The 19,760-nt window shown below is 36.0% G+C and overlaps 1 protein-coding gene across 18 annotated transcripts in view; it reads right to left on the bottom strand.

The window, feature by feature from the left end:
* The window catches only part of MBNL1 (muscleblind like splicing regulator 1), a 207,576-nt gene that overhangs the window by 127,611 nt on the left and 60,205 nt on the right, over positions 1 to 19,760 (bottom strand). The window contains exon 1 of one of the 18 annotated variants that reach the window (XM_058730256.1): positions 988 to 1,690. The exons of the other annotated variants lie outside the window; for them this stretch is intronic. Coding sequence (XP_058586239.1) covers positions 988 to 1,017 — 30 coding nt within the window. The 5' untranslated portion in view covers positions 1,018 to 1,690. Of the gene's footprint in view, positions 1 to 987; positions 1,691 to 19,760 lie in introns of those variants that run through there. 18 annotated transcript variants of the gene reach the window in all.

The raw sequence follows: 19,760 nt of genomic DNA, 5'->3' as shown, positions 1-19,760 counted from the left end.
TGACTGTGTCAACTTGTGATGAAATGTATGGTCTAATTTATAACTGTAACATCTGTTAATTAGTTTAATAGTTTCTTTGTAAAGTTTGAAAGTAAGGTTAAGAAGGTTATGGCATAAATTAGGAGCTAAGATTTCAACTGGTATTCCACATTTTGTTCCATTTTCATAATAGTAAAGCAATATAATATTTATTGGAAGTCTACCACATGTTAGACCTATGGGCAGGCACCAAAGATTCATAGATGACCAAGGCACAACCTCTGCTTTTTAAAAGCTTCCAGACAGGGAACACAGCAGTTAAAACTAACTACAATGGTCTATGCCAGGAGTATGGTAGAATTCTAATGTGCGTCTACGGTCACTGCATTTTCATGCAGTAAAATAACCTTGTAACTAATGTATGAGTTTTCATATTTCTATATAATAGTAATATTACCTAACTTATTAGAAGCATATGAGTGACTAGGCTTTGGGTTAGTGATTAAAAGACTGCCTTAGGTGAAAAGTAATCTGTCCAGATTAAACAAACAACAAAGCAAAACAAAAAAGTCAAGAGAAAACAAATATCACTATCTCTTCCAGTTAGTTTCCAAGTGGATCTGAAAATAACATTTTGAAATTAACATGTTTTGAAGTTAACATGTTACTGACTAGCTATACAAATAGGAAGCCTAACCTGAAAAAATAGATACGCAGTTACTGGTGTAATACTCCTTGCAATTTGCACGATGAAGAATGGCATACCCGGCTCAATTTGCTATTTCCGGAACATTTTAATTATTTCCCAACTTGCAAGATTAGAAAATCAGACTAGCCTCATAATCATCAGCAAACAAAATAAATGCTGCACGAAGGTCTTCTCTAAATTCCTCTCTTTTGAGCAACGTATGAAGAGGCTCCCTGTTCCAGACAGTAAGTACTGCTTCATGCCAAGGGGAGAAACTCTATACAGCCCATATCTCTTTAAGATTATTTTCAAGACCTTACCTTTTCTGAAAACACTCTGCAGAAAAGCATGCCAAATCTAAAATAATGGATCAGCAGAATTTATTCTCAAAGTAGATGACATTTACAAAATTGTGAAGCTCCTTGAAGAGGGCCAGTAAGTCTCAAGGAGTAATATATCTTAATGTTCAAGTGGAGATTGAAGCATTTGTTAACAGCTACATAATTACTCCACTCTAACCCTTAATGAGCCTAAAGTACTAAATTTTTAATCCCCCCTGATGACCCTCTTCGCAGTGGATAAATATAGGTTTCTTCTCAAACATTTAATTGCTAGGACTATTGATATCAACACATAATCCAAATCATTTTTGACCCTCTAGAACTTTTCATTTCTTTCTAAAACAGCTTATATCATACAGCTCCTAAAATAACTACTGGAGGGGAAAAGTAATGAGCAGGTTAACAAGAGGCAGGGCATAGGCATCGATACTTTTCAGAAGCAAAGATGGTCTTTTCTGCTTCAGATTGAAGATCTACAACACTGTAAAGTTTTCAACACCCGGAAGACAAAACTTTTTTTTTCTTCTAAAATTAGTGTCGAAATTTAAGTGCAACAGAGATATAGAGATCTCCCTATAAAAATCTTTGCTACTATTAGTTCCATAATATAACAACTATTATAGTTGCTACAGTTGCAGTCTGGTTCCCAGGATATTCCTCTCACAATAAGCACGAACACTAATCAAGATTCCTCTCAATATTCTCAATAGAGTTAAAAAAAAGAAGGAAGGAAGGAAGGAAGGAAGGAAGGAAGGAAGGAAGGAAGGAAAGAAAGAAAGAAAGAAAGAAAGAAAGAAAGAAAGAAAGAAAGAAAGAAAGAGAAAGAAAGAAAGAAAGAAAGAAAGAAAGAAAGAAAGAAAGAAAGAAAGAAAGAAAGAAAGAAAGAAAGAAAGAAAAAGGAAGGAAGGAAGAAGGAAGGAAGGGAAGGAAGGAAGGAAAGGAAGGAAGGAAGGAAGAAAAGGAAGGAAGGAAGGAAGGAAGGAAGGAAGGAAGGAAGGAAGGAAGGAAGGGAAAGAAAGAAAGAAAGAAAGAAAGAAAGAAAGAAAGAAAGAAAGAAAGAAAGAAAGAAAGAAAGAGAAAGAAAAGAAAAGAAAAAAGAAAGAAAGAAAGAAAAGACTGATAATGTTGCTATCCTGGTAATACCACTTCTCCTGTGCAACTTTTGAAGGGTAAATATTCTACATAAACTTGACACTTTCCTAACAAAGCACTTTACTAACAGAGAGCTAATATTGTTAGAAAAATAACTCTAGGGGCGCCTGGGTGGCGCAGTCGGTTAAGCGTCCGACTTCAGCCAGGTCACGATCTCGCGGTCTGTGAGTTCGAGCCCCGCGTCAGGCTCTGGGCTGATGGCTCGGAGCCTGGAGCCTGTTTCCGATTCTGTGTCTCCCTCTCTCTCTGCCCCTCCCCCGTTCATGCTCTGTCTCTCTCGTCGCAAAAATAAAAAAATAAAAAAATAAAAAAACGTTGGAAAAAAAAAAAAAGAAAAATAACTGTATTGTGCCACTGCACCAACCAATTATCATTCTCCATTAGGGACATGGGCTGTATATACAGCCATGTTTCAGGAAGCCTGAGCAGTTCCCTATGTTCTGCATGTACAAGATAACATACAAAACATGGCATGAGGGCAAATAAAGGCCTGTTTCAGAAATTTACAAGAGAACACAAACAATCCACTATAATGCCAGAGCAACTTAACTGTTTGAGTCCCACCATAAATGAAGGATTCCTTACAGAAACAGTGTATATGTTGCTATCCAACAAACGTCCCATTCCAAGAAAAAAAAATTCTCTAAAGTTGAATTTAAAAGCACATAAAGTCTGCTCAAAATTATTGGTCATGGTCAGGAAGAAACATTGCTTTCAATTCATGAAACCCTTAACAAATGCCAAGGCTATACCGAACACCATAGATACAGAGGTGATTAATGTAAGCTTCCCATGCCTAAGGAGCTTATAAGCTAGTGGGGAAAAAAAGAAACATGAACAAATGAACTGTAAAATCAGGTACAATGTGATTCATTCTATGATATGTAGAATCCTAGGGAAAAGTAGAGAAGAAGAGTTAGTCGTTTCATAGAATATGTCTCTTTTGATAATTACTGTACAATGAGAGCCTCTTAGAAGTAAGAGCACAGAGGAAGAATTAAATTCACCTGTCAACTGCAACCACAGGTTGGGTACAGATGCAAGAGGTTAGCAAACAAATAAAAAGCGTCTGGAAGAATCCACTGGCTATTGTAGAATTTAAAACATAGAGTATTATATATGTTACTATAATTTTAAACCGTGTCCTGTATATCCTTTTATTAGTTTTAGAACAAACTTGGGTATATACATACATACTTTTTTTTTTTCAAGATCCTGCTATTAAACAGCAAACACGGTAAACCTTTAATGACACCAGTCATCAAGGCATCAGAATAGTCAAGAAAGTAATCCACCTTAATAGCTAAAAAGCAGTGACCTGACCTGAATAGCAGTTTTCATCAATCAGGTGTGTCAGTAAGGCCATTTGAGAGAAATGGAAGACAAGATATTCCAGTTTTTGCTCTGACCTATTGACTAGTCATATTTAAAAGTTTCTGATGATCTTAGGATCTTTATGACTATAATTGAGCCCTAACCTCACTGATGGCTCCTCAGTTTCCAAATCAGTAAAAAAAAAAAAAAAAAAAAAAAAAGAATTGTATGACATTGTTTCTAAAGACTCTTCTAACTGCAATCCTAAGAATCTAGGCATCACTGGAGTTCAATAGCGAAAATGACAAAGGAAAAAAAAAGCTTACCTCTAAATATCAAGCAAAACCCTTCAACATTATTACATAAACAGTCCTTTAAAATGAAAAAAAAATCTTAAATTTAGGCAACAAAAATGTCAGGTTTTCCATGGAAAAACTTAGCACCTGAGGTTTTCATTCTTAAAATTTTTATAAAGCTTCACTTGCAGTGGAGTCTTGACTACAGAGTGATTTGCCTTCACATAGCTTCTCTGGTCAAAACTTACTCTATGTGGAACTAAGGCTAAATCTCAATTTTATTTCAAGTTACTTCAAAAATACTAGAAACACTTCCAACAGTACACGTAAAAATGAGATTAGTAGGTTAAAGGCCAAATTTTAAACATTAACCTCGTATTGAAAAATGACAATAATCAAGGGTACTTAACTAGCCAGGATATTATAATTTGCAAGCTGGCTGCAGTCTGTGAATGACTGCAGAGTGTCTTTTATTTTTTTAATCTGTATTGATTTTATTTCTATTCTTCAAATTGACATAAGAGCTAGTCATGGCTTAGAAACCAGATTTGCAGCCTGTCCTTTCAAAGATCTATGCAGTAATGATAAACCCCGTGGTTGGAATCCATTCAAGCTCACACTGAGCCCTGTCACCGGGTGAAGACTTGCTGTTGGACAATGCATCTTTTCAAACCACCTAGAAGAGTGATTTTCCATAGATCAAGCCCTATTTTCATTCAAATATAGTTTAAAACCACATGGTGGAATAAATTTGCAGTAATTTTATTAACCTAAAACATTTGATCTTTAAGTTTATGATGATGCAGTGTTATTTGTGTTACTAGAATGAAAAAAAAACCGTTCAAGAAATAGAATGGCCAATGTTCTGCCACGATGGTTGAGCTAAAATGTACAATGATGTCGCATCATTTCTTGTTGACTTTCAAGATAATATTCATTAAATAATTGGAAATGTATGAAGCAGTATCCTTTTAAGGAGTTTTGTCATAAGAGAAACACATTTTAGTGATCAAATCACTTTCAGAATGTTGATAACTTGAGATTTCATTTTTCTTCCAACGATGACCTGTTTTTCTCTAGAACAGTTACTCAGAAAAATATTTTCAGTCAGTCATAAGAATAACTTCCTTAGAAGCCCTTTCCTTTGTACTATTAAACAGTCTGGAAAATTGCTTGCTTGACTCATTCATGCTGTCAAAATATACTACAGGCTAAGGCTGACCATCCATTTTCCATTTCCTACAACAACACATGCAATTTATGTATGAAGTTCCAAAGCTACAGCATTTGGGGTCTCAGTGCCATTTTCATGCATTGTTAATTTGTAAAACTACATCCACACAGAACATATTTGCTATGTCTGAGGACTACCACTTATGCAAGAAAAGTTTCAGACATTTAAATCCATTTTACTCAAAGGTAAAAGGTCAAATGAACAAAAGAAGGTCCCTAAGTGATAACAGACTATCATCGCTTTTAACTTCAGTGCTATAAATAATTATCAATCAGAAATTCGAAGAGAACACAGAAGAGTTATTTGGAGATTACTCTGTTTGGAGTTATTTGCAGATAATAAATAAAATACGTAAGAAATACAAAATTCTGTACCAAAAAAAGGTTATGAAGTCAACCATGTGATCACTGAAACTCCACATTTGTGGACAAACATTACAAGGCTTAAAAGTAACACTTTTTTTTTTTTAACCAAGTGGTTATTATAAAAGACATAGCAACATGAAAAACACACAACATATGGAAACCTGCTAATTGTAATCAACATACATCAAATAGCATTTTTTTTAGGGAACAGAGATCATAGGGAATGTCATTTAGAGAGAAAAACTATTCTTGAATCTGAAACCTAATGGGGACATCAATGAAATGAAGCGACTCCATTTTCTAACTATGAATAAGAAATTACTCAGTAGGTGGGATTATTTTGTTTTTACCAATCATGTTTTAAAATTTATCTATGGTGCTAATCAGAAAGTAAAAGCCAGCTGTGTGTGAGAGAGTCTGGAGCACGCAAAGGTTTCCAGATGGTTCTATCCTTAGGAAAAAGAACACACATCTTCTATGTAGATTGAGAAGTCATGGCAAAACTACGACGTTCCCTGAATCTCTCAGCAATGTTAAAAGAGTGTTTGTTAACCAGGAACATAGAGCTGTTTAAAAATATATCTGGCTCTGTTTCTTGGTTTAGAGATTTCAACTGAGTAAGTCTAGGTGGTAGCGCAAGTGGTGGGGGGAGGAGGTGAGGAAGGGGGAATATACTTTTCCAAGTCTTTTTTGCTTTGTGCCGGAAGCCTGGAAAAGTACCCGAGATGCTGTTTGGCACACAGTGGGCATGCCACGTAAGCTGTTGACTCACATGCAATTAAGAGAATCCTACTGTTAGTATGGTCGATCACTAGGCAGGGGAAAGGTTTGGGTCTAGTAGGTATTTGAAGGGTAAGTGGTCCAACTGGCACCATCTTCTATACACTCTCTACATTCAATGCTGAGCTTTTCACATTTCTACTGTTAACAAGTTGTGAACTCACAGGTCGTTTGAGGCCGGTATTTTAATAGGCATTTAAAAAAATCATAATTGTTTATGTTTCCTCATTCTTCAAAAATCAAATGCTAGCCAAATAAACCAGAGGTAAGAAAAGGTTGTAGATCAAAAGCCCTGGAAGATATTAACATAGGGACAGAGTGGTCCTTCTTCAATCGTTCTGAAGTAAATATATTCTGAAAATGTAAGCAAACAAACTTTGAGGTCATAATGCGACTAGGAAGGATTAATAAGGAGCACCTTTATTGACACGAAAGTCACTTTCATTATCAGTATCTCAGTATTGTTTCCTGACCTAATATTTCTGTAAAAGAAAGAGAGAAAAAGAGAGAGACAGAGACAGAGAGAGAACGCACAAGTGCATGCTCTTCGACTGTTGGTATTATCTGTAGAGACTTGTCTGCTGGAAAATGTTTCTTTAACTTTGGTTTGGCTCCTACCTTGGAAGCTGATGGGAAAGAAAAACTTTTCCATGGATTAGAGCCAACTGAGCTGCTAAAACAAAAGGTAACATTCATCAGAGAACCATGGTACTATGATCTCATTCTGAGGGTTAATTTTTTTTACATTAAGTGTGGGCTGTCTAAAGTTTAGAAAAGTCAAACAATTTATGTTAAAGAAACTAAGTAAATATCAGCCTTATCTTACATGCTGTTATATACACCGAAAAATATTTTTAACTATGAAACATGAAACAGTAGATTAAAAAAACTCATTTGATTCCAAAAAAAAAAAAAAAAAAAACTCATTGGTTCCTAGCTTGATTATTTCACTTAACTTTCTGTCTTCACAATCCTCCCAAAATGTGAGTACCCCAGACAGGTATACATCCTACTTATTACTTCTACTTATATTCAATAATATGTAGTTTCTTCATGAAACCATTCTTAAAGAGAAGTAAATTTTTACCAATAAAACTTGAACATCTGAGGGTGCTACCCCCCCTTAATTTTTAAAAGAAAACCCCAGGTTTTACACATCTGCTCACTAAATATTAGATGACCATTTAATTCCAGGAAGGCCTCAGTGCATACATAATTTTTGGCATCTTCTAAAATGCTGAAAACAAATTTTATTTTCCTGTCCTTCTGTACTTTTTCCTGATTGTTTCACATGTTAAAAGCCTAAATAGCCAACTCAATTAAATAGACTGGAAGCATCTCCTTTGAACATATATTTGATCCTTTTTCAACATCAAGTAATACAACTAACTCATTGCCACGTACTAAATCAATGCACAGAATGGAATGGGTAATAATCGAGATCCTTAACAAGAAGGCAGTGGCACGGCTTAGTAAATCAAACTGTAAATGCACAATTCACATTCTGAATTATATATAACAAAAATGCACACACTACTGCAAAGGAAAAGCTGAAGCTAGCTTGTAGGAAACTAATAGGCTATATTATTCCTGAAGAACCAGTAAAATCAGGAGGCTGGGTTTTTCTCTTCTTCCTGCAAAAAGTGTATACTCTCCTATTTCAAACCAAAGTCAAAAGTCCCAGGCTTGTGAATTAGGCCAGCACCTTTAAAACTTACAGAGAAAGAGACCATTTTACAGGGCTTGATTTGGATCCCTATCAATTCTGAGTCGCAGTGAAAGGGGGAAAACGAGGATGCGGTAACTAGAACATCATGGACTTGGCTACTTGTTTAAGCCTTTGAGGAAGTAAGTGGTAGATATTTTACCAAGTAAGCAACTCTATATGGGCATAGAACGAATAAAGTAGGGATAGTGCAAATCATGAAAAAAATGGGACTTTAATATTTAATCTGCTACTCTGTGCTGGTACGTTACTGAATAAACATCAATTTTATTTTTGAAAAAAAGTCTTAGGTGAGTCTTTTAAGAAGAAATTTACATAAATAATATAGTGTCTGAAATATCAAATGTGAATTATTTATTTTAGACCAGCATAGAGCTAAAGAGGCATTAGTTTTAAATGACATTAAATTTGGAACAGCTGGTTACAACCACTTTTTCATTCATGGATAACTGCATTTAGAAATGGGTTTATATGCACAGACAATGATACAAACACTGTATTTCACTAATATTACCCCACTGAGTTCAACGTCAAGTGATACACATGTTGAGAGGTTAAGGGGTATTTTCTCTTGGTAACAGGTAAGTGAAAAACCTAGTATGTGATAATGCACATTTATACATCAAGATAAACATTGATTTTTAATTTTTTTAAGCAAATAATGGATAGATACCTTTGGTACAATATGCAAAATGGGTGACATTTTATTCTGACCACAGGCACAGTTCCTCTTAATAGGGGCGGAAGGTAACGTAGACTGAATTTCAGCACGAGATCAGAACAACACTAGCTGCTACCACTTATAGAGAATTTACACAGAGCGAGACACTGCATGAAGTGACCTGCATTATATAACCAATCTCACTGAATCCACACGAACCTTCAAAGCAGGTATTCTTAGCCTCATTTTACAGAGGAGGCGCAAAATGACTGACACAAAGTCAGTAGGAAGTAACTGGTGAAACCAAACCCAGATCCAGCTGAATTCACACTCTGAGCACTTAACCACCTCTTACTCTTTGCCATAAATGTTTTTGTGTACAGCTTTTACAATTATCCCAAAGATCCCACTTTGATTCAAATTCCAATGTAATGTTGGGACTAAGTGAAAACCACCAATGGCCATATTCTCATTATTGCTGGCACAAGTATTTATTTGCTATAAAGTAATATTCATTATAAATTTCACCCCAAGGAAAAGAACACAGAGGCCAATCTCAACATTCAGAAAACACCAATCAAACAATCAATCAAGCCAACACTAAAGTCAACTCATGAAGAAAATGCCTAGAGAAATAAAATCAAAGGACAAAAAATACTGCTTTTTCCTGTGATCAATTTTGTTCTAGACACAAAATAAGTTTGACTTTTACGCCAAGTTTGAATTTATATAGCAAAGACAATTTTGTCAAAAATCTTTCTAATTGGCTGTCTGACTAAATTCATACATTCAAGAGAACAGCCCAAAGGCTTGGAGTTTCTCTAAGGAAAAGATCCTTATAACACTAGGTATTGATGTTAAAGGTTGTCTTTTTGTGGGCACCTAGATGGTTCAGTCAGTTTAGCTTCTAACTTCTGCTCCAGTCAAGATCTCAGGGCTCCTGACAGGCCACAGCCTGCTTAGGATTCTAGCTCTCTTTTTCCCCTCTGCCACTCCCCCACTTGCACCTTCTCTCTCTCTCAAAATAAATAAACTTAAAAAAAGAAAGTTGTCTTCTTTCTTTTCCCCATGCTATCATTCATCCAATTGAACTGCTCTGTGAGGATATGTATTTCCCACAGAGCCTTTTAAACCATGTAATGAACACTAGTATTTGAGATGCATCTCTTAGAGGCACCTGGGTGGCTCAGTTGGTTAAGCATCCGACTTCGGGTCAGGTCATGATCTCACAGTTCATGGGTTTGAGCCCCGCATCAGGCTCTGTGCCGACAGCTCAGAGCCTGGAGCCTGCTTCAGATTCTGTGTCTCCCTCTCTCTCTGACCCTCCCCTGCTCATCTCTGTCTCTCTCTGTCTCAAAAATAAATAAACATTAAAAAGAAAGATACATACATCTATTAACAGTCCAGGATTACAATTTAAACTGATATATACTAAATGCCCAGTAAGCCCAGGTATTTTACATTCTTAAATCCATGTTTTCCTGAGAGCAAGCATGCTTTCTGCAATATCACAAACAAAATGCAATCAGTGGTCCTAATATTCACAAAGTCATTTTTATTTCAATTACACAGAATGCAAAAATCTTAAAAAGAATACTGTGAAATATTTTACAATTAAGGTATACAGGGGCGCCTGGGTGGCACAAGCATCCAACTTCAGCTCAGGTCATGATCTCACAGTTCATGGGTTCAAGCCCCGCATCGGGCTCTGTGCTGACAGCTCAGTCTGGAGCCTGCTTCATATTCTGTCTCCCTCTCTCTACCCCTCCCCTGCTTGTGCTCTCTCTCAAAATAAAGAAACATTAAAAAAACTAAAAATAATTAAGGTATTCATATGAAAACATTTCCTCTCATTGGATCTAAATATTTCAGCAATATTAACATGGCAGGTATTAGGCAAATATACAAAAAACTAAAAGGGACTACTAAAATTTCATTCCTAGCTAATTTTTAAAATATGATTGTTTTAAAAAAAGTTATTATAAATACCTTAAGTGACACATCAAACATACAGACATTACAACACAACCCATTGCAGAAGAGGCAGGTGAATGGTTTCCTCTAGATTTTAATTTTATAGAGCATAACTTATAAAGACTCATGAAGGCTTTTAAGCGTATTTTTTGCACGTTTCCAATATTATCATAAATGCACAGTAAAACTCTTAGGAATGAAATCTCAGCCTCTCACAAAACAATGTCTCATATATTAGAAAACTATGACTTCTACTATTATTTTAAATAAGAAAGCATATTCTATTTTATGCAAAAAGAAAGGAGAGTTATGAAATGAAAACCTTATAAGCTTTGTCCTAGAATCCGGAAATTCTCATTTGTTTTTTTCCCAAAGCATCCTATTATTCTGGTATCAGTCTGGCAGGGCTTACAAAATTCTACCTGATCTAAGGCTTATGTTCTCTATATTATCAGACTTCTAGTTAAAATTCTAATACAAATTTCCCATCTTAGGTGAAAAAATATTATTAGTGATTATTCAGGGATGGTTTTCTGAATTACGAAAAAGTGTGAGTGATCATGATTTAAAAAACAGAGGTGTCTTAAATGCAAGCAATTACAGTGACTCAACAAATACTTGCCCAATTATGTCCATCACTCTAACATGTGGACTCACAAATAACAAACGCTGTATTTCATACACATGAGATCACGGTGCCGTGCTTCATACTACTGCCAGCATAAACAAGTTGAAGTTAGAGTGAAGGCTCAAAGCTCAGCCTCTGAAGACAGGCTACCTGTGCGGAATCCCAGCTCAACTGCTTCCAGACTGTGCAACTCTGGACAGATTATTTAATCATTCTGAGGTCTCCGCATGTTATCGAATCAATACATAATGGTCAAATCAGGAAGTAAAATTCACCATGTCTATATGTGTTCCCTAAAAATCAATCTAACTCTAGTTGATCTTGGTAAATGATAGATCCTGATGATGGATCCATGTAAAAATCAGTGGTAAACCCATTCTGCTTAATACAAACACACGGTTCCTCTTGCACACACATAACCATAGTTGAAACTTATCTGCTCTTCCTACGCAGACTATGTAAGAGTTTCCAATGTTTTTCTTAACAAACCTCCTCAGACACACATGAAGACATTTACTGTCTACTTATGTTTTACATGGGCAAATTTGTGGTCTACTGGGAAATTTTAAAGAACAGAAGAGTTAAAAGAATGTTTTATTATTCTATGATAATTTTAATCTTCATTGTACTTCTCTGAAGCTCAAAAGCTATCAACACCCAAAAAGGCAGGGGGGGGGCTTATGAGTCATTCACCCATGCAGCAGGATTGCCCGTCATAATGTCTGCTACAGAGCAGGCTATAAATGACGAAATGAGGAGGAAGAATGGATTGTTTCCCTTTGGTTGATATGCAGAAGTGGCAAAACCTGTGGTCTGCAATTTCTTTAAATTCGTAAACTTTCAGTATAAAAATATGTTTCTGAAAAAACATTTCTCCTCCAGCATTATTTATCTTTAGTGAAAAATACAGAAGCCAAGAGTAGCTCAGAAAGATTTTTTAAAATAACAATTTTGCATTTCTCACTACACATACTTAATCCATCGTATGTTACATGTTAAGCTACTATACGTTAATTATAGTTTAAACGCTTTGTGGGAGCTACCTAAATAAATTCCACCAGGCAAAAACCTGCAATGTAGATAACTCTTCTTCAGTGTAGGCAATGACTCGTTAGTTCATCTGAATGTAAGCTGACCTGTGTGTGTGTGTGTGTGTGTGTGTGTGTGTGTGTTTAAATATACTGGATTTTCTTATGTGGACATTTGTTTTCAATTTACTACTCTGCTGTGATTCATGGAAGGCAATGTCTTGCAGTAAAAGTTCATAATAGCAAAGAAAAGTTCAACAAATAAAATCAGGATGATAATCTTTTCTCATAGCTAGATTTAGATTTCATGAGTTTCCACTTAACCATGAAGAGATATGAGATAACGTGAAGAAAGATAGTTCATTCAGAATACAGATCTTTCTCAACAGGATTCTTTATATAAATAATGAATTCTTTAGTTACTTCTTTCTTCATGGTTCATTTCTGTGTTGTCTCCCTTAAAGGAGAAAAGGAGAATTGTTTTATGAAAAGCAATGTCATCTACCAAAGAGGAATCTTATTTCTGGCACAATAAATTCGGCTATGTTTTCTCAACCCCTTCCCCTCTTCTTTTTTTTTTTTTTTTTTTTTTTTAATTTGGCCCATTTGGTAAGCCAACACTCTTTAGTTTTAAAAGCTTCCTGGGATTGGGAAATGTAACTAGACTTATTTTCAGTCTATGAACGATTTTAGAATATTAGATGAGCAAAGATATCTGAAAGCAAATTATCGTCTGAATGCAGTAACATGGAAAAGAATGAATTACAGATGTAATTTATCCGTCACAAGCAGATCCTAAACACTGATTATGTCCGTGCTTGTGCAGAAAATTGAAAATGATAGAAAAGCTCCCCAGCTTTTCTAACTTTAATTTTCCATGTTTTACTTTGTGTAATTTACTGTCAACTATTAACAGCAGATGCTTCTTGCCTTATTTGAGAACAGCCTGGACATAAGTATAAGTGATTCTGAAACCCAGAAGCCTTACACAACAAGCCTGAATTTTATGCAGAGAGATCAATTCTAACTTAACTAAGGGCTGCTGGAAAGGAGGTGGGTGAGGGGTGGGCTAAAAGGGTGATGGTAATAAGGAGGGTACTTGTTGGGGTAAGCAGTGGGTGTTATAGGATTTTAAGTGATGAATCACTAAATTCTACTCCTGAAACCATTACTACACTATATGTTAACTAACTTGGATTTAAATAAAATTTAAAAAATAAACAGAAAATAAAAATAAGTAAAATTTAAAAAAAAAATCAGCATTACTTCAATAATGTTAGAGTCTAAAAAAAAAAAGAAAAGAAATTCTAACTTAAGGCACCTGGAGTCCCATGGGGTCTTAAGAAAACACAGTACTGGATCTCAACAAACAGTGAATCTCAACCTAACGCAAACAGAAATTAAAAAGCAAATATGGTTGAGGCACCTGGGTGGCCCTGCCAGTGAAGCGTCCAACTTCAGCTCAGGTCATGATCTCGCAGCTCATGAGTTCAAGCCCTGTGTCTGGCTGTGTGCTGACAGCTCAGAGCCTGGAGCCTGCTTTGGATTCTGTGTCTCCCTCTCTCTCTGCCCCTCCCCACCCCTCTCTCTCTAAAATAAATAAACACTAAAAAAAATTTTTTTTAAGTAATGTGGGGCTAAAATACAGGTGGTTCCCAACTGGCCAATGATGATCCAGGAACAGCAGTCCCAGTTTGGTAGCCCATGGCTGGGGGAATGCTCTTAATAGAGATTCTTCTATTCATCTCTTCCCACTTGAGGTCTGAGGGTTAGTAGTTGTGAGAGGGAAGGGAGGGGTAAAAGGAAAGATAAATCACCAGAGACATTTCTGTCTCCTTCCCCTTAGTTCCTTTTTCACAGACCCTCCAGTTGCTGTGGAGAAGTTCCCCCTCCAAATTCCATCATCACTAACATCACTGGTTTCCTTGTTAGCAATTAGCCCCTTAAAGACTTTTTTATATCTCTCCCAAAGTTTGACATAGAAGTGTTTCAATTATACTCCTTCTGGAATACTCGTCCCCTGCTATATGCCTTTCTTCTCATATCTGGGTCTTTATTGCTGATCCTTTCACTACACTCTGTGATAAAACAGCTAGAAAACAAAATATAATACATGTATTTTTTTTAGTTTTGATATTTCCACGATCCACCAATGCTACTAGTAATTATAAAGCAACAGTATCAAAACAACGGCTACACTTTAGAAAACTTCAGGAAAGAAAGAGAAAGGGAAGTAGCTGGTCACTAACATTAAGTTCCACAGTGGGCCAGACTCACAACCAACAAGCTGGGCATTTGAAAAGAAAACAAGTTGAGCTTTTAGGGTGGGCAGGGGGCAGGGGGAGGATTAGTTGGAAGACACTGACAAAGAAGTCTTCCCACCCTGAGTAAACTTTGGACTATAGTTCCGCATCCCACACCATCTTTAGTCCCTATTGATTGTGAGCCACTGCCCTGCTGAAAGCCAGTCCTGGGGAACAGGAGCAGCCCAAATATGGAGCTGGGGAGCCTCCTGCACTGCCTTGCAGAAAGTGTCCCAGGAGTTTGGGGAAAACCATCTCTCCTGCATGAGGCCCACATGAATTTCTGGAGTACCAAACTGAAACGTGAAATGTATCTTTCCCATTCAAACAGTTTGACAAGGCAGCTGAGGTCTTTGATACTGGTAGTACTTATGATGTCTGATAAGATGGCCCTCATAATGCTTCTGTGGAGCTTCCTGGGTTTTCTTATAACCGTATTTTCCAGGCTATTCTTTGCACTGGACTATCACTGGAGCATCCTCTGGGTTACCTGGCTTCTCAGAGCTGGCCTAATCACTTAACCACATTGCTTCTATGGGGAAATGCTTTCTAAACAATGAAAACTTGGAATATGGCTTTTTTTTTAATTTTTTGTATACATTGGGCGATGGCTATATAGTTTCTACAATGACGACTTATTTAAGATGATTAATTTAAAACCTTTTTCCTACATGACCACGTATTTGGAACATGTAATACTTGAAAGGTGGGGGCATCTGCTATCTTGTGCTATCTTATACTCACTCATTGATCTGTTTTTTGACCTAAAATATAATTATTTTTGAGTATTTGCCATTTTGGGGTATATATTGTAAATCTGCCTTAAACATTAATTTTTATTCTTATGCACTCCTTTGTTGGATCCTTAGGGATATGGATATGTAAATTGAGAAGCAAAGCTTTACAGGAAAGTCGTCAAAAGTACAGGCTGTGAAATCAGGTTACCATGCTTGGAGTTCACATTTTACTAGCTGAGTGACCTTGTGCACATCACCTAACTTCTCTGTACCTTAGTGTGGTCACATGTAAAATCGTAGGAATATCAGTAACTGTCTCAAATGAGTTTTCTGTGAGGACTAAATACTATGAAAAGATAAAAAGCACTGAAAATACTGACCAGCATATAGTAATTTTCAATATTACTTCATTTAATTTCATAGAGGAAGTAAAAATAAAATATATTTGTGGAAGAAACAGAATTAGATATTAGAGTAACTACAGATTCTTATGTCAAATAAAATCACTTGAGACCTGTTCTTATGATATGCATTCCTGTTATAGTTCAGTTATAAATAACAATATATAAAAATATGTCTTGGCAAAGAAAAAATAAAAAATAATTTTCTTTTTCTATATAAGTAAAAATCAATCCATGTGTAATATGCCAGGTTTTATTGACTAAAAATATCATGACTTCAAAGGCGGGGTGGGGGAAGACAACTCTGGTTACCCAGGACAGTAGACTGATGATAGGTTTGCCAATATATGAATATATAAGTTTCTCTTCAGAGGTGGCCTCCCTCAGCACCCCACCCTCCATACCTAGGTATTTTTCAGTGTGAGTTACTTGACTACAGATTTTTTCTGGAAAAAAAAATTCTGTAACTCTTCCATCCCAGGGACTGCCCTCCTGAACGTCCATTCTCCCCTTCTACCTTATCCACCCAGAGGCACAATTTTAATCAGGACAACAGTAAAAGACTATAGTTCCCACAAAGGAGCAAAGGAAGAAAAAAAGAGAGGAGAGGCAACCAAGAAACAGACTCTTAACTATAGAGAACAAACTGATGGCTACCCGATGGGGGAAGGGTGAGGGGACAGGTAAAATAGGTAAATGGGATTAAGAGTACAGTTATTATGATGAGCATATAGAATTGTTGAATCACCATATTATACACCTGAAACAAATGTAACACAGTATGTTACCTGTACTTCAATTAAAATTTAAAATTTTAATTAAAACAAACAAACAAACAAAAACAACTATAGCTCCCAGCTATCCTTGCTACCAAAATCAGCCACTGAGAGACAAGAATAAATCACTGGGAGAAGCTTAGAGGGCCACTGTGCAAAGAAACCTCAGGAGCCTAAGCTGTGGTTTCCTTTGCCCTCACCTCTTTCTGCTTCCTGGAATGAAGATATGATGGCTGGTACTGTGTCGGACATCTTACAATTTTGAAATAATCCTAAGATTGGAACCCATGTGCTCCTCACAACTTAAGGGTGAAGACACCCCAGTTCTAGTGACTGGGGAGTCATCACATAGACTTGCACAACCGACTAAAAAATAAACCCTTTATCTGTTTATGTCACACGCCGGGGAGGGAAAGGTGCCTCTATTACTCAATGCTGGACACAATTCCTTAAAGACAAAATATCCAAGTAACTTCTCCATAACTCCGTAGAGAAATATAAAGAAGGATCAGACCCAACAGTTCCGAAGCTGGACCATTAGGAAGCTGGAAAGAACCAGAGATAACACAAGGAGAATAAAAGCCAGAGACTGCCAAGGCCCAAAGGTATCCAAGAGACAGCCTTTCAATCAAATTATAATCCAGGAGGACTTGTAACTATCAGTATTGTTCAAAACCCAAGTTCTTATAATATAGAAAGTTTTATCTCAAACAACAAATCAGACTTTACTTCAAAGTGATAATCTTTCAACATGTGCCAAAAGAGAATGAATCATGCTGTAGGTGATGTGCATTTCAGGTTATTTGCATGAGAAATATATATTAGATAAAAACTCTGTAGTTGTTTATTATAAGTGACTATTAGAATAAGATATCCTCACCAGAATTACTCGTTTATAGTGCAATTCACAAGGAAATCACTATTCTAATAATTGATTATACTTTCAAACAGCTAAGTAATTCTAAGGAGCCTTTGCTTTTAGTTGCTTTTACCAAAGTTTCTGCATATTAACAACCATCATTAGTGCTAAATCAAAAACCATCTCTTTAGTTAATCCACTTCCACTGACTTAAAATTTTTGACCTGTTAATATAGAAAATTGGTCCCTTATCTAAAAGCATGGAATGTGTGTTTGCCAAAGTTAAAAAAAAACAAACTCAAAATTTCCTCAATGCTATGTCTTTGTAAGAAAATAAACTTTGCCTAAGACTGTGGGAAGGCAGATACATTGCTCAGCATGAAAGGTAACAGATTAGTGATGTTGATAGCTGAAATCCTCTACTTATCCTTGGCAAGGAAAATGACAGGATAAGCTTCCCAAACGAGGTCCCTAGGTGTCTGTGCTGGAACTGAGAAACATTCAATTTCTCACCTCTCGCGTGAACTGTGAGTATGTCACACACATCCTGGATGGAAGATTTGCCCATGCCACATGGACTGTTTTAAGTCCATCACAGCCTTATACATGGAATTGTTTTGAGGTTATTTGTGAAGACTCAAAATTCTGCATTAGTTCAGAAATCTAAATTACAATCAAAGATTGAACTCAATTCTTAGTGCCACATTGCTTTAGGTTTAAATTGTTTGTCACACCTAGGAAATGAAGGAAGGTTTAACGAGAAAAAGAGAAATAGAAGCAGCGTACCAAAATCTTATGAAAGGAAAAAAATAACTAGTTTTAGAATTAGTGCCTTAAAGTAGCATGACTCAAAACATGACTTGAAACTTGTCCAAGTTTAAAAATCTTAACTCATTTAAAAAATGTTTTTCTAAAAAAAATTCTAACTATAAGAATATAAATAGGTAAGTGAATAAAATTGTAAGCACTATCAAAGCAGCTATAGCTATTGAGAATTTCATTTAAAAAAAGATGCTTATCACCGTGCATTCACAGGGTATTCTTTACAAAGCTGTGAAGATTCTGCTCAGGGAATATAATTTGAACTCGTACATGATACGCATGGCTTCACACGTGATGCCTTATAGTTAGTTCATCTCCTAAGTTATAAGGGGAAACAAGATAGTCCTGTGTCAACCTGTCACTGAAAGACACACTGAATATGTACCTACAGAGTTACATGTATACATAATCATCCATCCAAGTTTTTCATATCACATGGGAGATGCCATTAACAGAACAACAAACAGTAACAACAACAAAACGCTTAGTAAAAGTTACTCCAATTAGGAGCCTACTAAATCAAAGTTTTGATTCAAAATTTGCAAATATCTGAAATTTGTCTGAACTTCGCAAAAATCACTTTGGCAGGATTATCAAGTAAGCCAGTTTAAAAGATATGATGAAAAGACTATGCCAGAACTTAGAGCAGCAGCAACACAGACAGTTGGCACGCTGAAAATACACTGTGCTCACAATGGAGGACCTTCTAAAATATAACTATAAAAACCTTCAGGACCACTTTATAATGTCCAGTTATGCCACCCTGTCCCTGTGTGACCAACTAGACACTTGATTTGCCTTACTGGCTCTAAATTTTCTAGTTGCTCATTTACCTGGATGTTTACGTATTTGTGTATCTCCTAATAGCTGAATTCAATTATTCTGCTAGGTCGTTAGAGGCTCTTTAAATGTGTTCACTCAGGATCCTTGATTCCATGCTGCTCTGCAATGGAATCTGACCCCTGATGTGTCTACAACAAATCTGATTGGCTGTGCCTCCTGTATACACAAACGTATAATAGTGAAATGAATCCTTAATTATCTTAAACTGCGTAATTTGATAAGAAAACAAGTGACTAAAGTTTTCAAAGGTAAAAAAAAAAATTGCTAGATTTTCAGAAAATAGACAGTAAATATAAAGGTTACATAGCCCTTCCTCCAACACCTGAAAAATGGACGGACATTTGAAAAAGAATAATTCAGTAAGCAATAGTCATTTTGAGTTGATCACATGGTGAAAACATATTTTTGTGTTAGCATAAATTACTTGACATCACAATAAAATACATTCTGTAGAGTTTCTTTAAATCAACTACCTATGTTTTAGTTGAGCCATTATTACTGAAGAAAATAGGTAACTTGCCAGTTTACTGTTATTTGAATCATTTCTTAAATACAATATTCTAATGGCAGCTTTCAGGGTTGACATTTTTCTTTCAGTTTTTTTCTCTTTGGTATCCCTTTCACAAGTCATAAGGAAAAAAAATCCTTTACAGCATAAAATAATCTCTTTTCAAATGTTCAGGGTGTCTGAAACAGCCAAAACACTCAAATCTACAGTGTGTAAGCAATCTAATTCTCAATCTGAATATATTCTTAGACTGTTGTAAATTGTTATTGCGAGTATAAAACCAAAATTAAGTTAGAACGATCAAGCGCTTAAAATATTGTTTAATTTATAAACTAACACACATTA

Source organism: Neofelis nebulosa, chromosome 5, assembly GCF_028018385.1.
Source record: "Neofelis nebulosa isolate mNeoNeb1 chromosome 5, mNeoNeb1.pri, whole genome shotgun sequence".
NCBI lineage: Eukaryota > Metazoa > Chordata > Mammalia > Carnivora > Felidae > Neofelis > Neofelis nebulosa.
This window is presented reverse-complemented; position numbering and strand designations above follow the sequence as displayed.